At 45.9% G+C, this 19,033-nt stretch overlaps 2 protein-coding genes across 4 annotated transcripts in view; both read left to right on the plus strand.

Annotated features, from left to right (window-relative positions):
- The window catches only part of Hm13 (histocompatibility minor 13), a 43,998-nt gene that overhangs the window by 8,004 nt on the left and 16,961 nt on the right, over positions 1-19,033 (plus strand). For all 3 annotated transcript variants that reach the window (XM_070006996.1, XM_070006995.1, XM_070006994.1), the window contains exons 2-6: positions 438-536; positions 8,769-8,851; positions 15,449-15,537; positions 18,261-18,346; positions 18,454-18,579. In XM_070006996.1, coding sequence (XP_069863097.1) covers positions 438-536; positions 8,769-8,851; positions 15,449-15,537; positions 18,261-18,346; positions 18,454-18,579 — 483 coding nt within the window. The remainder of the gene's footprint in view (positions 1-437; positions 537-8,768; positions 8,852-15,448; positions 15,538-18,260; positions 18,347-18,453; positions 18,580-19,033) is intronic.
- Positions 16,384-18,254, plus strand: Mcts2 (MCTS family member 2). The gene has a single exon (XM_070007000.1). The coding sequence runs from the start codon at positions 16,787-16,789 to the stop codon at positions 17,330-17,332; it is 546 nt and encodes a 181-aa protein (XP_069863101.1). The 5' UTR covers positions 16,384-16,786; the 3' UTR covers positions 17,333-18,254.

Raw genomic sequence — 19,033 nt, forward strand, 5'->3', positions numbered from 1 at the left:
TAAAAGACTAATCATATTTCCTCCTAGCTGACGTATTAGAAAATTGGTCATGGAAGCCAGGTAAGGTGGCCCACACCTATAATCCCAGCCCGCAAGAAGATTGAGAGTTGGGGGCCAGCCTGGGTTACACAGCAGGACCCTGTCTCAAAAACAGTTCTCTTTATGAGATCAGCTGTCACAATTTGCATTGTCTCAGCTCTTCTCCATAGGTGCCCTGTACTTTAGGTTCAGATCTCAGTGGCAGAATGATGAGATGGGTGTGTCTCACCCATGGTGTAGACAAGAGAGAAAAGCATTAGCAAAATCTTTGGGGCCCAAGGCACTAAACTGGACTGGAACAGAAGGGGAAGAAAGAAAGCATCACATTCCACCACTCCCCAGCTGCGGTGGCCAGACCTGCAGCCCCAGCTCAGGGACCCTTTTGTTTTCTCCTCTAGAATTCCTCGGAGATGCCTGAAACCATCACCAGCCGGGATGCCGCCCGCTTCCCCATCATCGCCAGCTGCACACTCTTGGGGCTATACCTCTTTTTCAAAGTAAGTCATTTTTAGTTTAAATGATTTTATTTCATCTCATTTTTCACCTCACAGGAGCTATGCATGTTCCTTTATAGAACATAAAGCACTTACCTATAGATTTGTGACCCAGGGACATCACTGTGGATATTTGAGACCCTCCCCATCCATCGATTTCTTTTCTCATATAGTATTTTGTTCTGTTTTGTGGTACTGCTTTGGTTTTAGCATACTGTTTACATTGGGCTGGGGATAGCTTGTGTTAGACATACCTCTGCCATACTAATCACCTTTTTTTTTTTTAAATTTATCGAGGTTTATTTTCCCAATAAAAGTTACACGGGCTCAGTGTTGAAATCCTGGAATACACAGAAAAGTAAAAAGGGGGAAACAGCAGTCATCCAAAGCCCCACTGGCAGATACAGTGACAGTGACAGTTTCCCCTCGGAGGTGTGTCCTTCGTGTCTCTCCCTGCTCGATTTCTCCACACTGTGCCGCATGCTGTATTTGGTCTGTAGCTGCTTTTTTCACTTACATTGATGATACCGTGAGCATTTTCTCATGTTGCTGCAAATGCTCCACAAGCTTTTATTTTAATATAACTGTACTACTTTCTGATGATAAAAATAATATAGGCAGAAAAGTATGTCAAGAGAATGCAGAGGTCATCATGTCCACCTTGTCACTCGACTGGTATGTCTCCTTCCAGGCTTTTAAGAAGCATGATTTTTACATAGGAATAACTACAGTATTTTTTTTTCTGGCTTTTGTTTTTGTTTTTTGTCAGTCGTGGGGCTTGAATTCTGGGCCTGAGTGCTGTCCCTGAGTTCTTCAGGTCAAGGCGAGCCTTCTACCACTTGAGCCACAGCGCCACTTCTGGTTTTCTGGTGGTTTATTGGAGAAAAGAATCTTACGTGCTTTCCTTCCCGGGCTGGCTTTGAACCTCAGATCTCAGCCTCCTGAGTAGCTAGCATTACAGAAGTAAGCCACTGGCACCCAGCCTCTTTGTTTTTTAAATAGTACATTACAAGCACTTTTTTCCTGGATATTGGGAATTACTCAATAATGGTTTAATTTGCATTTTCAAAGTATATGTCTATGGTTTAACTTTTTGCAAGGCTGATTAAGTATAGTAGAGTACTTGCCTAGCATGTGTGAGGCCCTGGGTTCCATTCCTAGCAACAACAACAACAAAAAAAAGAAAGTAAAAATTTTTTAGCCTAAGGAAAGACATAAAAGAGCTATCCCCAATATAGTTTGTTATGAATCTTTTTTTTTTTGCCAGTTCTGGGGCTTGAATTCTAGACCTGAGCACTATCTCTGGCCTCCTTTTGCTCAAGGCTAGCACTCTTATCACTTGAGCCACCACTTCTGGCTTTGTCTGTGATTAATTGGAAATAAGAATCTCACAGACTTTCCTGCCAAGGCTGGCTTCAAACCACAATGCTCAGATCTCAGCCTCCTGAGTTGCTAGTATTACAGGCGTGAACTACTGGTGCCTAGCATGAATCTTACTCTTCAGAGTTAAGTTTAAAAGAAAAACACTAAAATTTTAAATGTGTACATCAAACCTACCCTTACCAGGGCAGTACTACCTGTATCAACATCATGAAATCTACCTGGTGTTTTTCTAACAGCTTTTCAGGGTTGTTTACAATGTATCTGAGAGTGTTTAGATGTGAGATTGTTGCATTGCCATAGTGTTGGCCATGGCAGTATTGATGTGGACCTCTTTGTGCACATATTTTGATTCATGTTTCATATTTTACTCAAGTATCTCTGCAGTAGGATTGCCAAGTCAGTCTTGGCTTCTGTAATCAGACACTGCCAAATTTCGTGCGTGCGTGCGTGCGTGCGTGCGTGCGTGCGTGTGTGTGTGTGGTGCCAGAATCAGACACTGCCAAATTTCGTGTGTGTTTGTGTGTGTGTGTGTGTGTGTGTGGTGCCAGAATGAACCCAAGACCTCACACATGCTAATAAGCCCCAGATAGTGCCAGATTGACCTCCAAGAAGATTGTTGTTTACATTCTCACCAACAGTTACACTTGGGCTCACTTCCTCCTGCTCTCAACATAGCTAACAGCAGCATTTTTAATTTTTACTGATCTGTGGATGAAACAAAAGCATAATTTGTAATGTCTGCTTACATAACTTATAATTTATAGTTGCCTCCATGCTTCATTGTTGGATCAGAAACACTTTTATTGTGGGGAGAGGGTCCACTGTCCCTCAGCTTTTCAGCTCAAGGCTAGGGCTCTACCACTTGAGCCACAGTGCTACTTCTGGTTTTCTGGTGGTTTACTGAGATAAGAGTTTCATGGATTTCCTTGCCCATGCTGGGGCTGGCTTTGAACTACAATCCTAGATCTCATCTTCCTGAGTAGCTAGGATTACAGGCATGAGCCACTGGTGCCCGGCTCAAAAACATTCCTTTTAAGTTGGCAGTTGTGGCACATGTCTATGATCCCAGCACTTAGGAGGCAGAAGAAGAACAATTATGAGTTCCAGGCCAGCTGGGGCCAAATAGTGAGGTCCTGTCTCTAAAAGCCATTAAAGTGAAAATAATCTTTAATGTTTCCAGAACATCCTTATAAACAGATACACTATAGGTGATATACAGCATCATCTTCACATTAAGCAAAGTGTCATTACTATTTTTGCTCTGTGCACTGTTCTGTTTTCTCTTTTTTTCCTGGAACTCAAGTGAATAGCTGAGTACATCAAATGTCTTGACTCGTAGCATACCATTCTCAGACCCTGTCTTTGTTTGAACCCCTTCACTAGTAATGCCCACCTCCCTTCCCACCTTTCTTTCCCTATTCACCAGAGATCACTGCTCCCACGTGTCTGGCATGTTGGTGTGTCTATATGAGGGAGAGTTGAGCTGCCACAAGCAGTCTTATATAGCAGGTCTCCCTCTGCTTCCTTTTCCTTTCCCCTGTACTCAGGTCTTTCTGCTGCTCTGCCAGCCCCTTGCTTCTGATTTGTCTTGTCACAGAATTATTCACGTTTCTCTTGTGCTGAGAGCAGGAATATATGTCCAGCCTGTCCTGAAGTCCTCTTTCATGTGTAGTAACTGGTATTCTTTCCTTAGGCCAGATGCCCTCTTTTTGAAGCACTGGCTTCCTGTTTCTCAGCCTGTCCTCTCTTGGATAAGTGAGCTCCAACCGGCCTTGTGTCAAAGCCCAGTGTGTACCTCTCCCTGATGCTGTCGAGGGGCCACTCTGAGGTCCTGAAAGACAGCTGGTTAGCTGAGTGCTTAAGAGAAAAAGTGGCTTTGCCTCAGCCCTTTTTTCCCTCCCTCCTGGTTGGGCTAAGTCTGTAACTGCTTTGTAGACTCCTAAAGCTTTATATTTTCCTGATACCCTGATATCCCCGTGGACAGGATTTATGCATCCTGCCCAGGCAGCCAGGTGCATTGGTGTGATGAGGCTGGTTTCTACCACCAGCCCCCTCTGCCTGCCTTGATGATATTCAGATATAGAAGAGAAATGAGAAATTCCCCCAAAGTCTGTTATGTATTCTTTGACCCTGACTCCAATAAAAGCATCTGTCCAGAGGTCTCCTTCATATTGAGCCTTTCTGAGGTACTTTCTGGATTGTTTGAAATGTCATATTGTAAGTGGAGAGAGAAGCCTTCTGTATGGTCTTTTTTTGGGGGGAGGTCCGGTCATGGGGCCTGAACTCTGGGCCTGGGCACTGTCCCTCAGCTCTTCAGCTCAAGGCTAGCGCTCTATCACTTGAGCCACAGCGCCACTTCCGGCTTTTTTCTTTTTGCTTATGTGGTGCTGAGGAATCGAACCCAGGGCCTCGGGCATGCAAGGCAAGCACTCTACCACTGAGCCACCTTCCCAGTCCCTGTAAGGTCTTTAAGGGACATTCCAACACGGGGAGGCATGTGCACTCAATGGTCCCTGGAGACAGGGACACGCTCTTGGACAGCAAGAATCCTTGAGCAGTTGTCCATGTTGGAGATCAGTGTAGAGAGCAAAGGCAGAAGGAGGGATTTCACTATGTGTTTAAACGTTGCTGGGTCACAGGTAAAAGAGGGCAAGAAGGATAGCTTGTGACAGGAACCAGCCTATTACTAGTCACCCGGCTACGTAGGCAGGGTGTGCCCAAGCCTATTTTTAAGAACGTTGAGGCATCAGGAAAAAGTCTTGAAATTTTAATAACATTTTAAATAACACTTTAATAACATTTCTCAGCCTTTTACTGCATTTGCTTTATCTCGCCTCATTTAAAACAGATTGTGTTGAAACAGCTTATAAAAATTAACTCCAAACATAAGTGTAATGAAAACCTGTAATCCCAGCATTTGAGAGGCAGAGGTGGTAGGATCAAAATTTCTTCAAGGCCAGTCTGGACTATACAATTAAGACTGTCTCAAAAAAGAAAAGAACAGAAAAAAAAATCAGTAGCTGGGCATGAAAAAGGAGCTGGGCATGGTGGCTCACACCTGTAATCTAGCTACTCAGGAGGTTGAGATCTGAGGATCATGGTTCAAAGTCAGCCCCAGCCTGGGCAGGAAAGTCTATGAGACTCTTGCTTCCAATAAACCACTCAGAAAATAAGAAGTGGCACTGTGACTCAAGTGGTAGAGCTGGTAGAGCACTTACCATGAGCTGAAGAGCTGAGGCCCAGCACCTAGGCCCGGAGTTCAAGCCCCACAACTGACAAAAATAAAGAAAATTTGTCGGATGCCGGTGGCTCGTACTATAATCCTAGCTACTCAGGAGGCTGAGATCTGAGGATCATGGTTCAAAGCCAGCCTGGGCAGGAAAGTCCATGAGACTTATCTCCAGTAAACCACCAGAAAACTGGAAGTAATGCTGTAGCTCAAGTAGTAGAGCGCTTGCCTTGAGCTGGAGTGGTTAGGGACACTGCCCAGGCCCAGAGTTCAAGTCCCACAACCGACAAAAATAAATAAATAAAAAGGAAAACTTAGGATAGAGAAGAAAATTGCGGGCTGAGAATGTGGCTTAATGGTAGAATGCTTGCCTAGCATGCATGAAGCATTCCTCAGTACCACTTAAACAGAAAAAGCCAGCTGGGCGCCAGTGGCTCATGCTGTAATCCTAGCTACCCAGGAGACTGAGATCTGAGGACTGTGGCTCAAAGCCAGCCTGGGCAGGAAGTCCATAAGACTCTTACATCCAGTTAACCACCAGAAGTGTCACTGTTGCTCTAGTGGTAGAGCACTAGCCTTGAGCTGAAAAGCTGACGGATAGCACCCAGGCCCAGAGTTCAAGCCTCATAACCGACAAAAAAAAAAAAACAGAAAAGGCCAGAAGTGGGGTTGTGGCTCAAGTGGTAGAATGCTAGCCTTGAGCAGATGAAGCTCAGGGACAGTGCCCAGGTGAGTTCAAGTCCCAGGACTGGCAAAAAAAAAAAAAACTAAAATAGAATAAAACTATTCTTGGGTGAAGACCCTTATTCCAGACCACATGGTCTGAAGACACATTCTTGGAGGAATGGGTCATAGTTGTGATTCCAATTTTGTAGCAGCCAAAGCACCAAGGGGGGCAAGATTTAATGCTCAGCACACAGATCTACAGTCCCAGCAAGCAAAGTTCACATTGGGGCCTGAAGATATATTTTTAATCCAGAGCCCACAATGACTTTCGTTGGTGTATAGTACATTGCCATAAATGAAATATAATCCACATGTTCACAAAATATGTGCATAAATCTTTTTCTTGTAACCTTCACATTATCAGGCACTGATTTTCCTCATCTATTCAGTGATTCTGCATTTATTGAGTACTGTCACATCAAGCTCTGTGCTGGGGACACTATAGGGAGAAAAGCAGTGGGTGGTCTCTGCCCCCAGGATAGAAGATGTGAAGTGGCTCTAGAAGAGCTGTAGTGCCAGGAAAGCACAGAAGGACCAGCGCAGGCTGAGCTCCTTCTGCCCATACCACCACATTAGACAGCAGTACCACCATCCACCTGCTGCTCACCCAGAGAGCCCAGGCATCTCCTTCATCACTGCCTGTTCTCCCAGCCCCTATATATACATCCTGCACTCTGGTTCCAGAACAGATCTGGACCCTGCACTACTCATCACCCTCCACGCCACTGCCTAAGGCATCACTCTCCTCCCTGTGTTGGGTTCTGCAGGTCTTCCCTGAGCACTGTATTTATTACCACTTTTGCCATGTTCTTTTTTTTTTTTTTTTTTGTCGGTTGTGGGGCTTGAACCCTGGGCCTGTGCACTGTCCTTCAACTCTTCGGCTCAAGGCTAGCGCTCTACCACTTGAGCCACAGCGCCACTTCCGGTTTTCTGGTGGTTTATTGGAGATAAGTCTCACAGCCTTTCCTGCCCGGGCTGACTTTAGAGCATGATCCTCAGATCTCAGCCTCCTGGGTAGTTAGGATTACAGGCTTAAACCACTGGCGCCTGCCCATGTAAGGTCTTCTATAAGCAGAGTTCCTCTCGGACATCAGATCATGTCATAGCCTTCCTCTCAGCTGTCACTATTCCATGCACACACAAAGAAGTGCCACCCCGGACCTCTGTACCTGCCCTCCCCTCTGCCTTAAGTATCACCCCCAAGAATCTTTACAACCCACTCTTCACTTATTTTAGGGTTATGCTCCAACTTCCTCTTCCAGAGGTCTTCCTTGACTACCTGTTTGAAATAACTGTCCCTTCCTCTTAACTCTGCCTTGCTTGGCTTTTCTGAAGCACAATCTGTTAAGACATTGTGAATCATTGGTTTGTCAGTAATTCTCCCTCCGTCAAAGGCACAGGAATTCTGGGTGCAGGAACTTTGCCTAATTCCTTGCTGCATCCCAGGTGTTCAGTAAGATACCCTGCCTAAACAGTAAATGCCGGTTGAATTGGGGGAGGGGGTACACTAGAATGCCAAGAAAGCAACCTAAGAAAAACTCTGAGCTGAGAGTGGAGGAAGGATGAGTAAAAGAGACATCTCAGGGCAGCATGTGCCCAAGCTACCTGTGCATGAGTATGGCACAGACCACTATAGGGGCTAGAATTGAGCATGGCAAAAGGAAGACACTGCAGGGCTTAAAACAGGACAGTGGCTGGGAACCAGTGACTTACACCTGTAATCTTACTCAGGAGGCTGAGATCGGAGGATCACGGTTCAAAGCCAGCCCGGGCAGGAAAGTCCATGAGACTCTTATCTCCAATTAACCATCAGAAAACCAGAAGTGGTGCAGCTCAAGTGGTAGAGCTTTAGTTTTTGAGCTAAAGAGCTCAGGAACAGTGCCCAGACCCAGCGTTCAAGCTCCACAACTGACAAAAAACAAAACAAAACAGGACAGTGACTCTAATCAGAGTTGGTCTATGTGTGTGTGTGTGAGTGTGATGGGCTTGAACTCAGGGCCTGGACACTGTCTCTGAGCTTTTGTGCTCAAAGCTAGCCTTCTACCAATTGTAACCACAGTGCCATTTCCAGCTTTTTAATCATTAATTGGAGATAAGAGACTCATTCTGCCCAGGCTGGCTTTCAACCACAATCCTCAGATCTGAACGTAGTGAGTAGCTAGGATTACAGGTGTCAGTCACTGACATCCAGTGTAGGAGAGTGACATTTAAACAGATTCTATAACAGGCCTGCTTGGAGTTAGCCAGAGTTCCTGTACAGTGTCTGAGAGCACATCTTTTCCTCCATTAAAGACCATCAGAATGTCAAATTCAGTAGAGGAGACAGCAAACATGGAATCATACAGCATAACCTTGCCAATGCCCAGAATTAGCATGACCACTGCCTTAGGATGTTTCTTAATTTCACCTGGCAGTAAGAAAGGGAGCAGCAGCTGTCAGTGCCTAATATCCTGACTGCCTGCCACCATCAAGAGGCATGGTCAGAACTGATGTGAGATGTCTTGTAATTAGCATGCTTGGAGGTTTGGTGGCCACTTTGTAGGTGCTCCCAAGATTTTTGAACAGAGAAAATGAATGGAGGAGTGAATTCTGAGGTTCCAGCAGCTCTCTTGGATCTGTGTTTATATTTTGTCATCCCCCACAACTACCATGAAAGATTAGGCATAAATACAATAACTGTTTTCAGATGTGGAATCATGATCACAAACCTTCAGACTCCTTTGGAAGGTACATCTGGGGGCTTGAAGGGCCACCCTTTTTTTCACAGCTGTACAAAATAGAAGGCCCCTAGTATTGCTTGACATTCTTCCTGATTGTCTCCTAACTCCTGAGGGGACTTTGGTTTCCTCATGGCTACCAGCTACCTAACTTCCTATTTTCTTTTTTTATTTCTGCAGATATTCTCCCAGGAATACATCAACCTCTTGCTGTCCATGTATTTCTTCGTGCTGGGAATCCTGGCCCTGTCCCACACCATCAGGTCAGAAGGCATCTCTGCAGCATTTGAAGCCACTTTCTTGGGAGCAAGTACAGGGTCTTGGATATGAACATGACCTTTGGTGTCATTGAGAGCCAGGTGTGGATCCTGGCTGTAAAATCCAAGGCAATCTTGCCCTTGTGTCATACTGTAGGTGACCTAAGATGAAAATTATAACCTGTCTGGGCCACAGTTTGCACATAAGGGCTGATAGAGTACCCAGCTGGAGAGTTGCTTGTGAAGAGTATTGTCCTGGTAGTTGGCATAGCACTAAATGAGGGACACCAGTGCACTAGGCTCAAGTCTTCACATGTCATCTTTTCTCTTAATCAGAGGCACAGTGTGGGAAGCAGGAGTGCAGGCACTGAGAAATTTGACTGCCTGACTTTGGATCCAAACTCTGCCACTTAATAGCCCTGTAACCTTGGGCAAGTTACTTACTTAATCTCTCTGAATGTGAAGAAAATAATAGTACTTCTCTCCTAGGGTAATGTAGGGTAATGCGGAAAACTTTTTATGGTCAGTCATAGGGCTTGAACTCTGGGCCTGGGTGCTGTCTCTCAGCTCTTCAGCTCAAGGCTAATGCTCTACCACTTGAGCAACAGCACCACTTCCAGTTTTCCGGTGTTTAAATGGAGATAAGAGTCTCCTGGACTTTCCTGCCCAGACTGGCTTTGAATTGTGATCCTCAGATCTCAGCCTCCTGAGTAACTATGATTACAGGTGTGTTCTACTGGCTCCCAGCCTAATGTGGAAAACTTTTAACATGGTATCCTACACTTACTATGTTCAACAATTTTTTTCAGTTCCAGGGTTGCACTTAAGAGACTCCTATTTTTATGAGGTGCTTGCTTAGCTGGTGTTCTACTACTTGATCAATGCCTTCAGCTCTGCTTTCTGCTGGATATTTTGGAGACAGAGTCTTTGAGACTTTTTTGCCTACGTTGGCTTTGAACTATGATCCTCTGGATCTCAGATTCCTGGTAGCTAAGATTACAGGCATGAGACATGAGCACCTGGTTTCTTGCATATTCTTATAGCTTTCATCTGTGGTTAGTTTTTGCTTTTAATCCTGAGTTGTAGTCAGGGAAACTGAAGCACAGAGAGGTTAAGAAGTTACTAGGATCACAGAGATGGTGAGTAACAGAACCAGAATTTAAACTCAGGTCTGTGTGATCCAGAGGGGGCTACTATTGACTTTCTATCCTGTGCACTGAAAACCCTCAACGTCCTTGCACTACCCACCACATGGGGGACAAGTTGTGACCAAGCTTGTGTTTACAAAGATGTCTCAATATGTTTCAACTGTCCCCTTGCAGTGGTTAGCCATAGGCTGAGAACCACTAATAGGGAGGTGGCCAGCAGACCAGGAAATGCTCCCAGAAGGGAACTTGACTTCAACTCCAAAGGGTGGAAACCTGGAAGAGATCAGGCCAAGAGTTCAATAGTCCCTGCATATAAGTGATCACTATCAGCCTTTTCCCAGTGCAGTCAAAGAAAGCACTAGAGAGAAAGAACAGAAATTTCCCTCGGCGACAGTGAACACCATGGAGAGTATGGCCCCATTCCTCAAGGCATAATGGCAGGATGGAGTGGTTAGAGCATAGTTTTGAGGGGCAGCCTGGGACCAAGGCCTGGTTCTACCAGCTTTGCAATTTGCAGAGATTACTCAAGCTTATCTGAGCATCAGTTTTCTAAGCTACAGAAAGAACCTCACAGAAAAACAGGAAGCATCAAATGAGCCTCTGTGTGCAGTGTACTTAAAACACATGGCAGGCTACAGTGAATCCCGTGCTAGCCTGAGCTTACATATTGGGACACCACTCTGGTCTTTGGACTGATCTAGTACTACCTTCACCTACCCTGAGCCTTAACCTACAAAATCTTACTCTAGCAACATTAAGAGGTGTTTGGTTTGGTTTGGTTTGGTTGGTGGTGGGGCCTGAACTCTGGGCCTAGGTGCTGGCCCTCAGCTCTTCAGTTCTCCCACTTGAGCCATGGTGCCATTTCCAGCTTTTTCTGCTTATGTGGTGCTGAGGAATTGAACCCAGGGCCTCATGCATGCAAGGCAAGCACTCTACCACTGAGCCACTTTCCCAGACTCATCTTGAGAGAATTCTTATCCAGCTCCCTAGTCTGAAATGTGAAGGCTTAGAGAACCGGCAGGATTTGGACGTAGCAGGACAGTACTACAAGCTGCACTCATGAGGACCTATGGCAGGGATGGAAAGAGTCACTCGACTCCATCCTAGGCTGATGAAGACCCAGCCTGCCCCACCTGCAAGCCTGGCCCATCCTACCTCAGTGTTACTATAGACTGAGAGAAACCTACATTGTTTGAAAGCCACAGATGGGCCATATGCTAAGGAATTATTATGTTACTTTATCTTAGCAACCCTTCAAAGAGATGTTATCTCGACCCAACTCCCACACCAGACACATTGAACGATTGTCTCCTAACCAATTTGGAATTTTTCATGATAGATATCAACAGAAAATAAAAACTAACAGTAGCTTAGGGATGTAACTTGGTGATAGAGAACTTGCCTTGTAAGTTTTAAACCCTGGGCTTGATCCTTCCTTGGCACTCAAAAAATAAATAAAAAAAGAATGGAATAAATAAAAATAAAAAATGGAATAAAAAGTAAAAATTGTTAACTAGAAACTATAAATAATGAAAATGAGTGTTGTATCCATCCTAATATAATTTAGAGCAGTAATGAGATATTATGTCTTATAAGCCAGCAACTCAAGATGCTGACAGCCAGCCGTGGTGGCTCGCTCCTGTAATCCTATCTATTCATGAAGCTGAGATCTGAGGATCATGGTTCAAAGCCAGCCCAGGCAGGAAAGTCCATGAGATTCTTATCCGGTTAACCACCAAAGGCCAGAAGTAGAGCTATGATTTAGTAGTAGAACTCCAGTCTTGAAGAAAAAGCTCAGGTATAATAAAAGAAAGCTGAAGCTCCACTTCCTGCTTTTTGGTAGTTTATTGGAAATAAAGAGCCTCACAAACTTCAAACCACAGTCCTCAGGTCTTAGCCTCCTAAGTAGCTATGATTATAGGTGTGAACCACCAGCATCTGGCTCAATTTTGTGTTTGATTTTTTTTACTTATAGCAACAAAATTTTTTTTTGTAGCTATTCATTTTTTTTAATTTAATTTAATTTTATTTGTGAACATACTGTACAGAGGGGTTACAATTACATGGGCAGGATAATGCGTACATTTCTTACCAAGCATTGCAGCCTCCTCCTTTGGTTTACCCTTCACATCCCTTCCCAGCCTCCCCCTCCCCCCCAATCCCAGTCCTTCTCTTCTCCCCCCCCCCCCCCCCCCCCGCACCGACATTGTAAAGCTCGTTTTGGACATGACAACTTGTACTTCTCATTGTTGCAACAGGTCCACCTGTATCCTTAAACAACTGGTTTTTCCCCATCTCCTCCACAAGTTATACTGACATCAAATATAGTGAAAGCAGGGGTTATACTGTGGGGGAGGGACATACAAAGCAACAAAGAGATAATCTTATAAATGCGTTAGAAACACAATAGCAACAAAATTTGACCTAAGAAAATTAGAGCTAGCTGGGCACCAGTGGCTCATGCCCGTAATCCTAGCTACTCAGGAGGCTGAGATCTGAGGATCACAGTTCAAAGCCAGCCAGGGCAGGAAAGTCCGTGAGACTCTTATCTCCAGTAAACCACTAGAAAACTGGAAGTGGCACTGTAGCTCAAATGATAGAGTGCTTGCCATGAGCTGAAGAACCAGGAATAGCACCCAAGCCCAGAGTTCAAGCCCCACGACTGACAAAGAAAATTAGAGCTTGTAAAATACTAGGTAGCTATGGACAGAGGTGTGCTCACTATACAGAACAGTCAGAGCAGCATATGGAGAAAAATTTGGTAGACAAAAACTGCCAAGTGAATGAAATTATTGTTTGTATGTAAAAGAACTACATGCTCTAAAGATAATTTTACTACAAAGAGAAATATAATTTAATTGTGGGGGGGGGTGTTATAGAGAATTTACCTAACAATTAAACTGACTCTTGTTCAGTTGAATTGAGTTTTCTTTTAATACCTTCTCAAAGAAAATTACGAGATTGGAATTTCCATGAGCTTTATATATCCACAAACTTCAGAGTCAGATGTTCTTCCAGATCTATACAACAGTGGTCCAAAGGTGTGAGATGGAGAAAATTGAGGTTTGGAAGGGTTACGTGACTGCCAGGAGCCACAGATAGCATTGGCAGAGTGAGGTTTTGAGCCCAGGCTGCCAAAAGTCTGTAGCCCACTGGCCCCAGCTGTGGTTTTCTCAGATCTCTGCACCTTCGCTACCATACCGCTGCCTACCTCAATACTCTGAGAACAAACCATAGCTTATGGTATAGGGGGTGAGGCTATGAGCTGCCGTTATCTTTTATACAAAACTCAAGTCCAACCAGACCCCAGATATACTCCTGCCAGCAGAGCCTTGGCTTATTTTTATCACCTCTGACAGTTCCTGTCCTGTGCAGCTGACCCTTGGAGGACAGAGGCCCAAAGCTGCCACCCCAGGAGGAGGAGGCCACGTTACCAGTTTCACTAACCCTTACCATCCACCCCCAGAGAAGAAAGGTACCTGGGTGGTTACTTAGAAATCACAGGCCTTGTTTGACAGGAGCCATCAAAGGCTCTCTGCCTACTGCAAAAATGCATTGAGAATTGTTCAGCAAGCATTTACCATTTACCACCCGGTTACCATGCCTAGCATGGATGGCAGGAAAATAAGGAGATAGGAGCCACTGCTCAGAATCACAACTGCCATGTGTCGCTTCTTGTGTTATATACAGCCTCTCTTTCCTCCAGAACAGACACCAGTCTGTTAAAGTGTGGTATTGTACATCTGTAGTCTTCTCTACTCAGAAAGCTAAGGCAGGAGGATCACAAGTTTGAGACGTATCTGGGAAATTTAGTGAGACTCTCAAAATTTTTAAAAGGCTAGGAGTATACCTCAGAGATAGGACACAGGCTTAGCATAGACCAGGACCTGCGTTCCCTCATCAGCACAAAGAAATGACAGTTGAGAAAAATGGAAGCTGCACTTAAGTTCAGAAGATGCACTTACTTAATCCTGTAGTCCCATGAGAAAGGAGTTACTTAGTGGTCCAGTTGTACCGTAGATCATGCCTTTAGTAGTAGAGCTGTAATTTGAGCCTATGAAGTCTGGCTCAAAGCCATATTCTTAACCAGCATACTATGTTGGTGAGAAGCAGAACATCAAGTTCCTAAGGAAGAGGCCAGGCTGGGTGAAGGCCTTATTAGCTCCTTGAGCCACCTCTCTGCCTCTGCCCATAACTACACATACCCCAGCTTCAGACTTCCCCAGAGGTACCTCTCATCCATACCAGCTTCTGCCTCCCACATCTTTGGAGCTCTGCGTGGAAGCCCATGTCTGATTCTAGCCCCCTATCTACCACATCTGCCCACAAGGCCTCTCGATATTCATACTGCAACCCAATCCTCCAAGCTACAAGCAATCGCTTCTGGAACAAATGGGGAACCTGAGATCCAGAAATAGTTCTTTAGTCCACATCTTTCTCCAAGACACCAGAATATTAGAGAACTCTTGTTCACATGTCTTAATTACAGTGACCTGGACATATCTAGGCTGCCTCGGTTTACCTTTAGTTGGGAGAACAGTTATGTTTTCAAGCCCATATACAAAAGCTTACAGTTCTCACATATCCCTGTTTTAGGCCCAGCACTTGAGCTGAACATCTCTTCTGCCTTTTCATCTTTACACAATCCTTTGTCCTTACAAACTAGTGGGAAGGCTGAAACCAAGGCTTGGAATTCCTGACTGCCATACTCTCTCTGCCTCTGTTTTTGCGTATATTTGGTGGGAACAGGCATTACAAAAATCACTAGGAAAGCCCGGTACCAGTGGCTTAGACCTGTAATCCTAGTTACTCAGGAGTGTGAGACCTGAGGATTGTGGTTCAAAGCCAGCCCAGGCAAAAAAATCCATGAGACTCATCTCCAATTTCCATGGGAAGTGGTGCTGTGACTCAAAGTGGTAGAGCGTTAGCCTTGAGCAAAAGCACTCAGGGACAACACCCAGGCCCAGAGTTCAAGCCCCAGGACCAACCAAAAAAAAAAAAATCACCAGGAGTTCAGAGAACCAGGTTTGAACCTCAGGACAGATACTTTATCACCCTGAGCAAGTCATTTTATAAGAACCTTTATCTATAGACTAGGAAAAAAGCCAGGAACCTGTGGCTCACACCTGTAATCCTAGCTTCTCAGAAAGCTTAGATCTGAGAGCTGCAGTTTGAAACCAGCCTGGGTAGGAAAGGCTATGAGACTTTTTCATCTCTGATTAACCAGCCAGAAACCCTTGGAGCAGTGGCTCAAGTGATAGAACACTAGTCTTGAGCAAAACAGCTCAAGGACAGAATCCAGGCCCTAGGACTAGAAAAAGAAAAATTAACACCTACCTATCTGTGGAGCTGAGGGTGTCAAGATGTAACAGCAGTAAATGGGTGTTGAGGGTTATATTAGAGCTATTATTCCCAGGGAGCTCTGTTTGCCAACTTGCTTTGTCTTTCCTTCTAGCCCCCTCATGAATAAGTTTTTTCCAGCCAGCTTCCCAAACCGACAGTATCAGCTGCTCTTCACTCAGGGCTCTGGGGAAAACAAGGAAGGTCAGTGTTACCCACTTTCCCCTATGGTGTTTTGGGTTTCCCAGTTGTCTCCCCAATACTGGATTCTCCCAATAGAGAAAATGATGAAAGTGGGCTCCAGGATATCTTTCCCTGGGTTCATATCCAGCTCTGCCACACTTAAACAGGACTCTGGGTGGATGGCTTCTCTCTCTGAGCATTAGAATGGTTTTGTTGGGGCTTTTTCCCCCATCTGAAAAACGCAAATCAAGCACCTTCTTCATAGAAGACCTTTTGGCTCTATTAGGACACAGTACATAATGAAAAACACCCAGCACACTGCCTGGCTCATAAAAGTACTCAACTAAACACTGCTGTCAATCAGGTTTTATGGTGTCTGTTTTTGCGTGATAAATATTCAACCGGAGACTTGAAAGAGGGATTCGATGGCTTTTTTTTTCTTTAGCCATAGAGGGTTCCGGGGAGCCTAGGAATAGCGGATTGTCATGTGGGTCCGAATATGGACTCAAGATTATCAGTAGCGTGACCAAATGGAAGTTCGTAACAGTTGTAAGCCGCGGAACGCGTCCCCCTGCTGGCACCAGGCCCCTCTCCCGCGTCGGAGAAGCAGCGTTGTTACGGGATCCTGTACCTCCAGTGCACACATACCGAATAAACGATTTCTGGATTTTTTTTTTAAGGCTAAGCCTTTTTTTTTTTTTAAGAGACCAGAGTCTCGGGGTCCGGACCACATCGGTCCCAGCTCTGCCTTACTCGGGTGGCCCTCGGGTCCGGGATGGCCACCATCGCTCCACTGTCCAGCCGAAGACATTGAAATATCCCCGTCACGGGCCCCGTTAGCGACCGGGGGGTGCTGGGAAACGCGGCCGAGAGCGGTCCGTGAGCGAACGGTCCACGAGCGAGTGTCCAGCCAGAGCGCCGGCCGACGCCCCGCCCCAGACCCCGCTTCCGGCGATGACGGGAGCCGCTCGGCCCCTCTTCCTGCCCGTGGCCCGCCCTTTCCGCTGCCCCCATGCCCAGGAATAGGAAGCTAGAAGATCCGGAAGTGGGGGGAAAAGCGGACGGGGTGCTGACGTGATGCTCGGGAAACGGAAGTGGTCATATTTTGCGCGGCCGTAAAGCGCAGCCGGCTGGACCACTTTCCGGTTGACGACAACGGCCCGACCGGGTCCTTCGGTGCCGGCCTTCCTCGAGTGCGGAGCTTCCCGGGCTCTCACCGGTTCAAGTGTCGCGTGTGCCCGTCCCAGTTGGCGCCCTTCACCCGAGGATCATGTTCAAGAAATTTGACGAAAAGGAAGATGTATCCAACTGTATCCAGCTAAAGACGTCGGTTATTAAGGGTATCAAGAGCCAACTGACCGAGCAGTTTCCAGGTATTGAGCCGTGGCTTAATCAAATCATGCCCAAGAAAGATCCCGTTAAGATAGTCCGGTGCCATGAACATACGGAAATCCTTACGGTAAATGGAGAGTTGCTGTTTTTCAGACAAAGAAAGGGACCTTTTTATCCAACCCTCAGGTTACTTCACAAATACCCTTTTATCCTGCCACATCAGCAAGTTGATAAAGGAGCCATCAAATTCGTGCTCAGTGGCGCAAATATCATGTGTCCGGGTTTAACTTCTCGTGGAGCGAAGCTTTACCCTGCTGCAGTAGACACCATTGTGGCGGTCATGGCAGAAGGAAAGCAGCACGCTCTGTGTGTCGGAGTCATGAAGATGGCTGCAGAGGACATTGAGAAGGTCAACAAAGGAATTGGCATTGAAAATATCCATTATTTAAATGATGGTCTATGGCACATGAAGACATATAAGTGAGCCATAGAAGGAATGTACTTGGGTTAAATATAGATAAATGTGTTTGTATATGTGTTTGTGTCTGTGTGTGACAGCATGAAAACAGTGCCTCTGTAGTTATGCTGAATAAATTCAACATACGCCTTTAAAAAAAAAACAAAACACCCAGGGTCCTGCTAACACAGCAGAGAATTGAAATTGGGGGAAAATTGTAGTTATCTGCTGTACTCTGGAATCAGACTGCAGTGGCTACTGCTCTGTGAACCTGGGCAGCCTCCATCGTTTCTCCTGGCTTACTTGTTAGAAAGCTTAGAAGCATCAAGAATGGGTCAAACATCAGGATGCGTGCCACAGGGGTCCCCACAAGACCAACCTCAGGCCTGTTCCTGCCTTTTTTTTCTAGGCTTGTGTCACTACCCTCTTCTTCCTCTGCTATTGAACAAGAATTGCCAGCAACCTTCAGTTCCTTTAGTGGCAAAAAGATTCCAGAAAGAACTGGGACCTTGTTAAAGACCTGAGTTCAGTGTGCCAGGCACTGTGCTGAGGGCATTATAAGGACCTTCACTTCCCCTAGCAGCTCTATGAGGGAGGTGCTGTTGCCGTTCTGACAAACGAGAAAACTGTAACTCAGAGAGGGAACTGTCTCCTCTAGAGTCTCCCAGCTAAAAGTGGCAGAGCCTATATTTCCAATACTAGGGACCGCCTTCCTCTGACTCTCAATTTTCTCTGGGTCTCAGTTCCCTCTTCTAAAAAATTAGAGGGGTTGGGATAGCTCTGATGGGCTCTCCCCATCCTAATACCCCCACCAAACTGGAGAAATCAAGGCTGAACCCCTGGGCCTGTGGGCTTCTGACCATGACCATAGACATGCCTTCCTCAATCCTGGGGCTGACAGGTGGGAGGGACAGCTCCACACTGGGGAGTGAACTTACCCAGCCTCTCTGCCCAGATATTGTCAACTATGAGTTTGACACTAAGGACCTGATATGCCTGGGCCTAAGCAGCATTGTTGGTGTGTGGTATCTGCTGAGGAAGGTAAGTAGCCAGCGCTTGTGTACAAGAGCCGGTAAGGGTGGCAGGGGAGGCAGCATGTGGGCAGGGCAAAGTACAGTAAGCTAGGTCTAACTTCTGTTTTTCTCCAGCACTGGATTGCCAACAACCTGTTTGGCCTGGCCTTCTCCCTCAATGGAGTGGAGCTCCTGCACCTGAACAACGTCAGCACCGGCTGCATCCTGCTGGGTGGACTCTTCATCTACGATGTCTTCTGGGTGAGTCAGGCGGGAATTCCAGAGATGTCCATCTCTAGCCTCCCAGCCCCGCTTTCTTACTCCCCAATCTCTGGCCCAAGTGATAGTCATCTAAGGGAAATCAGGTCCCCTCTGGGTGGGCCCATCTGTAAAATGGAGCCAGAGAAAGCAAACTAGTTAGACTGAGAGCCCATGCAGTACCTAGTGCCTCTGTCTACCCTCATGTCATTTTGATGGCTCTCAAATAGTAATCTCTGGGGGGCTGGGAAGGTGGCTCAGTGGTAGAGTGCTTGCCTTGCATGCATGAGGCGCTGGGTTCGATTCCTCAGCACTACATAAGCAGAAAAAGCTGGAAGTGGCGCTGTGGCTCAAGTGGTAGAGCACTAGCCTTGAGCTGAAGAGCTGAGGGACAGTGCCCAGGCCCAGAGTTCAGGTACCATGACTGGCAAAAAAAAAAAAAAAAAAAAAAGTAATC

This window comes from Dipodomys merriami, unplaced genomic scaffold, assembly GCF_024711535.1.
Source record: "Dipodomys merriami isolate MVZ:Mamm:240054 unplaced genomic scaffold, mDipMer1.0.p SCAF_7, whole genome shotgun sequence".
Lineage (NCBI taxonomy): Eukaryota > Metazoa > Chordata > Mammalia > Rodentia > Heteromyidae > Dipodomys > Dipodomys merriami.